The sequence below is a fragment of the Rhinoderma darwinii genome, chromosome 8, assembly GCF_050947455.1.
Source record: "Rhinoderma darwinii isolate aRhiDar2 chromosome 8, aRhiDar2.hap1, whole genome shotgun sequence".
Classification (NCBI taxonomy): Eukaryota; Metazoa; Chordata; class Amphibia; order Anura; family Rhinodermatidae; genus Rhinoderma; species Rhinoderma darwinii.
The window spans coordinates 116,629,433-116,635,187 of record NC_134694.1 but is presented as its reverse complement, the minus strand read 5'-3'; the positions used below and the strand labels follow the sequence as shown (position 1 = coordinate 116,635,187).

Below are 5,755 nucleotides of genomic sequence, written 5' to 3'. Positions count from 1 at the left end.
AGCCGTTCATGCCAAACGACAGATCTGCATCTTATAAGTAGAAGCCCAGACAAGGCCCCAAATCAAGTCAGAAATAGAGCGTGTTCACGCGCAGACGTAAAAACGGCTGAGAACTACGGCGCTATTTTCAGAGAAACCAGCCTCTGATTTTCAGCCGTTTTTGAAGCTGAAAACGTTTTTTTGGAGCGTTTTTTCCATTGACACAATGAAAGGCAGCTCAAGAAGTGACATGCTCCTTTGTATGGGGTGTTGGTTTAATGCGTCATTTAAAAAACAGACGGCGTAAAAAAAAAAAAATGCGCCATCTGAATTCAATGAGCAGATCCTTGTAGGCGTTCAGCTACCATTTTTTTCAGGCGTAGTTGGGGGAGGGGTTTACACTCTGAAATGAACATGAAAACACAGCGTGTGAACAGACCCATAGACTGGCAATTCATCCACTTTCGATGTGGTCATCCAGATCTACAGCCATCACAAACTAGAATTCATTCAGAAAACATCTGTCTGAAATCACTAACATGTGGCAAGTTTAAGGCTGGGTTGACACGTCACGGTCAAAACAAGTTTTTTTTATTTTTGTTGCGACTGCAATAAGATGCCACAGCTTTGCCATGGTTGCGGCAAAAACACATTTTGCCCACGACGTACATACCCAGCCTAAGCCGCTCCCCCGCTGATGGCAAATTAATCGTATTTAGCAGCGCAGCAAATGGCGACACGTTATAAAAATGGACATTAATGGTATAGAACATGCTCATGATCAGAACACCTGGTTTTATGGACGTATCCCACGTCTTCCACTGGCAGCCATTTTTCAGGAGCACAAGCCCTTGCTTTTTGCAATTCGAAAACAGAAGATTTGTCACTCAAAAAGTAGAAACACAAACATCTGTCTTTAAAAAAAAAAAAGCACATGAACACAGGCCGCATTGGATTTCAATCTTCAAAACTTTCAATAGCAAAATGCAGACTTTCGATTCCATCCACAACTCTTAGTTGGTCAACAGGCAAAAAGGGGAAGGGGGGAGCAAAGCGAAAGACAACACCGGACATGGGGGAGAATATTAACAGTGACTTAACTGCCATGTAAAGAATGAAAAATATGAACGGGCATACAGGGTTACCAGAAACATGTCCGTGGTCTACAGGCCTGGGCGCTACATTCATATGGTCAATGCCCGGTTAAGGTTGAAGCTAAACTTCAGGTAACATTGGATATAGTCTTAATAGTGGACTATAAGTAATGCAGATAAGGTACTAGAGGCAACGCAAAACGCATCTCCCTGAACGCAAGTAAAGAATATCCGAGACAGACTCTACCCTAGAGTCCATAATAACATCGTACAAAACAAAGGCATTAATGCTCAATAATAATGGATGCTGGGAAATGGTCCGGCATTAGAATTCCCAATCTCAACCTCCTTCTTGTAACAGTTGGTTAGGATATTGGCTTTTTTGGTCAGCTTTGTTAGAACAGACAGTAGCCCTTTTAAATGGTGCTGAAATTGGTCCACTAGATCACCAGTCTCCTCCTCCGTGGCTTCCTTGTCAGGGCAGTGACCTTCCCTCTTCCCATTTTCGTGGTGTATCCCCCATTTCATGTCATTTCTTAGAGACTTCAGGAGGAGATAGGAATCATAGAGATTATTGTTCTGGCCAAGCACATCCTTGGATTGGATGGGCTCCTCCGGTTCTTCTTTGGCTGGGGCGATATCCTGTAACATGCTGGGAACCATAATGGTCTCATCCATGATGGTTGTGGCAGCGTTGAAACGGTGGATGGCATCCAGGAGGGAATGGCGCTGAGGACTGTACTCTGACACTTCCATGGCGTTTTATTCTTCTGAAAAAGAAAATATGTATAGAATTCATTAAAGTGAAACTAAATAGCAAAAAACACTTATTTAGGCTCTGTTCACATTAGAGTCATTCCATTCACAACAGAGCCATGACAGCTTGGCCAGATTGGTTTTCAAATCCCGACGGAACCTCCCTTTGATCTATAACGGGGTTCTTTACGTTTCAGTCAGGGTCTACCATTTTTGATGGCACGAAGAGCGCTGTAGACTTTTGCCATGAAAAACACCAGAACCCCTGAATGAGACAAGATACATGTTGACGGAGCCTATGGGGGGGGGGACAACAACGACGAAACAATATATCTATTTTCCGTTTCAAGGCATTTTTCCTGGAATGAGAATCTGCTGACCTCTACTTAGGGGATCGGAGCAGCATATTGCACCATCGGTGAAACTTGATATTATAGACATGCACAATATCGGTAACTGAAGTGGATATCGCTTCCAAAACAAATCCGTGACAAACCGCGCAATTTAATCTTTAACCAATTAACATTTATCCCTCAAGTTGTTTATCATAATGACCGGTCTCCGCCTCAGCTGCTCTACCGGAAAAGCAAATCCCGACAGCCACGTAACATCCTCATACAGCCCGCTAAGAAGAAGCTCAGCAAGAAGAAGCACAACATTTAGAACAATGGATTCCTACTGACAAGACTTCCGCTTTCCTGAACTTGAGAACTGCCAACAACTTATTCTTCATTGTAACACTGGCGGGATATTCGAGCCAAGGGGAAATCTGCAGGTTTAACCATAAATGGAGAAAAGCTTCACAAACAAAATGGTCCGAGACATCTGTAAGTCCTCAGACCTGCGTTCCATTGCCAGCTGAGCCTTGGAGCTGATCGTAGGCACACGATTAGGAAATACTTTTTCGTGGTAGGTTTTACGTCACAGATTTTATGCTGTCTGGGGAACGGTTAGGAGGAAGTGGTGGGATTTAGCGAAAGTCCAATACAACTGTCCAAACCCATTACCATTTGACCCTATTCACTGTAAACCTGTATTGTTAATAGGTTGGTCTTAGCTCATCATCTCCTATAGGCCAGTAACACTTAATATAGGGACAGCCGATTTGAAGTTTTTAGGTATGTTCACACTGGAGGGTGATGTCTGCAGCCTGTATTTTTTTTTTTTTTGGAGGGGTGTGTAGGGGGTGGGTTTGCGATGGGAAACTTGAAAATAAAAAAAATTGCACCTGCCAATGTTAGGAAATGGCCAAGAGGTGTCCATTCACATCAGTTAGAAGTTGGCCAATTTCATCGGACCACGTAAGGTCTATGGGAATATCGAAACTCTACCCAAAGGCAGATGTGCCTGATCCTTTGTTCTCATGAAAGATAAGCCGCTGCCTGGCCCCGCCACTGGTACGCACAGCTTGTCGGTCAGCGCTAGTTTGCTCCGGTCACAAGGAGCTAGTACGGTGACTAGCGCGCTTTACTCCAATCGCTTGTCCCCACACATTTTTAGGTCGGCCGCACGTCTCCCCGTTTACACTCTTAAAACGCTACGATCAGCAGATGAATGAGCAAACGCTAGTTTACCTGCTGATCGCTGCCCTGTTTACCCTCCATGGATTTGCATCTTCAGCCTTGTTTGGGATACAGAAGGGACGTCCGTCATATCGGTTCATTACCAATGTTATTATTTGTCACAGCCCGTTAGTTTTATCCCAGTTCCCAATACGGTTTGTTCTATGGTAGCAATATTGTAACATCACATCACCATAGGGCAACTCCTACACCCCCGTAATATCAGTCAAGAAGGTCTAGAAGAACCTGTTCTGCTGCCCACACGTCAGATTAGGGTCAGGGACGGATCTACGGCAGATGTTAGGAGGAGCAGTGATCTGACATTGTATTTCACCATGTAGGATCCTTTTGTTCTCAGAGGGGAGAAGTTGCTGCCAAAAGTGCGTCTGGCTCATCTCCTCCTCTGCAGAATAAATATGCCAAGCATGGACGGTTGAGGGAGATGGCGGCCAACCGAGCGCTCATTTGGCCAGCAGCCCCCTTTATTGTATGGCCGGCTTTAGTGTAGGATTTTGTTGTGTATATTAATTGTAATAGCCTGGGATCTGGAAACAATGCCCGATACCCCCCGATATAGGAGCAGGGCTGAAGTTACACCAAAGGGAAAACAAAAAAATACAAACCTCTAATACGCCCGGCATTACTCCTCTTACTTCTCCGTGGGATTACAAGCTCACACCATACAGGTATATTATACGCTTAGGTCTGTGGTGTTCTTCTACGAGGAGGCACATTCTCACTTTTTGGGCAAAACTTCACCACACACAAAATAAGAGATTATGAGGAAGATTCATAAAGCAGTGGGGGCCTACAGGAAAATAGCGCTCCCGTGTGGTGAAGGAGGGGCACTGCACATGTTTTAGGGAGACTTCACACTTGCGTTTCTTTTATTTTTAGTTTGTACAGAGAACAGATACTTATTGAATTCATACAAGCTGATGTTTTGTACTCGGTTTGCATCCCATAAAGTTAATAGGATCTGTCAAATGAGTAATTGCTTTAGTTGGAATTAAAAAAAAATGCAACCTGTGTGAACGCAGCCCAAGGCCACTTTATAACTAGTAGTAGAGAAGTTAGTGTAAAACATTTTCCAGCAAATAGCTTGCTGGAACTTCTAGTTCTAAAATAGCTGGATCCTAAACTAGTTCCGCTTATGCTTAAAACAGTGGCAGGGTTTATAAAAGTGGTCTGCAACACATGGCTCTCTAGTTATCGCCTAACTACAAATCCCAGCATGCCCTACAGCCAAAGTCCTTAAAAAAAAATATATATATATATTTTGGATGCACAAGTTGCCGTCCCTTCCCTGCATCAGGGAGAGACATTTAGGAAGTTTTACAGATCACGTGCCTTTGCTACTTTGAAACATTGTTTCAATCCTTGACCTTTGAGTCAACAAGTTCTAACCAAGTAACCGCCGCAGAGAGCGGCTGAGAGATTAGATGCGCCCACACCAGAGATCTGCACGATACTAAGTCATTGTCTACCGTGCATCCCGGGCGACGACCGCTGCTCCCCTCCCTGACAATGGCGCTGCTGCGGATTACCATTAGACGATCATCCTTCCTCTCTGTCCGGGTTCCAGCATAAAGTACTTTCTTAAAAACTTGGCACCTGCACGCCCTGCCCCCTCCTCCAGCTGCTGCAGCTCTATTTATGGAGTAAGTGGCCCTGCTGCGGCTCAGCTCTCCTCAGCTGCTCCTCTGCTATTGGCCAGAGGGGCAGAAGAACACGCCCCCGCATCTGCTCTGCACCCCTTCACTGCCGGAGGAGCCTCCTGTCCTATGCTCAGCAGTGCGGAGTCACTGTAATGTCTAAGCCGCGTCTTATGGCAGTGCAAGAGTTAAAAGCCGGATGTCGTCGGTTGATGTGGAAGATTGCCAATGTGGTCCCAACAAATGGGGGTTTACACTGGGCGACTATCGTGCAGACGCTCGATCAACTTCTGATCGTATCGGTTTAAAAAGAGACATATCGTTGTCGGCAGCGTCTCCCTGTGTAAACAGTTTCATAATGGTTATATTTTAATGGATTGAACCTTTACGGACCTATTATGTTTACTTTTTTTTTATTGCTTCCATAATTTTTGGGGAAAAGTTTTTTTTAACTCTAAGGCCCCATGCACACGACCGTGTTTTTGCGTCCGCAATTCCCCCGCAAATCCACGGGAGAATTGCGGACCCATTCATTTCTATGGGCCCATACACACTATCCGTGTTTTCACGGGTCTCCGCATGTCCGCAAATCCGTGCCGCAGAAACTCAGGACATGTCTTATTACGGGCCGCAAATTCGATGCGGACATGCCAATAGAAGTCAATGGGCCCGTGGAAATTGCGGATACACCTCCGTGTGTCATCCGCAG

The 5,755-nt window shown here is 45.0% G+C and overlaps 1 protein-coding gene across 3 annotated transcripts; it reads right to left on the bottom strand.

Annotated features, from left to right (window-relative positions):
- Positions 1–925: 925 nt before the first annotated feature.
- LOC142658897 (mid1-interacting protein 1-B-like) lies at positions 926–5,084 on the bottom strand. 3 transcript variants are annotated; one of them, XM_075834515.1, is made up of 2 exons: positions 4,879–5,084; positions 926–1,843 (listed from the first exon to the last, which is right to left on the bottom strand). In XM_075834515.1, the coding sequence occupies exon 2, from the start codon at positions 1,827–1,829 to the stop codon at positions 1,365–1,367; it is 465 nt and encodes a 154-aa protein (XP_075690630.1). In that variant the 5' UTR covers positions 1,830–1,843; positions 4,879–5,084; the 3' UTR covers positions 926–1,364. The 3 variants fall into 3 exon arrangements, with proteins under 3 accessions (XP_075690630.1, XP_075690629.1, XP_075690631.1); XM_075834514.1 differs by having other exon boundaries at positions 4,939–5,081; XM_075834516.1 differs by lacking the exon at positions 4,879–5,084 and adding an exon at positions 4,015–4,380.
- Between the last annotated feature and the right edge of the window lie 671 nt (positions 5,085–5,755).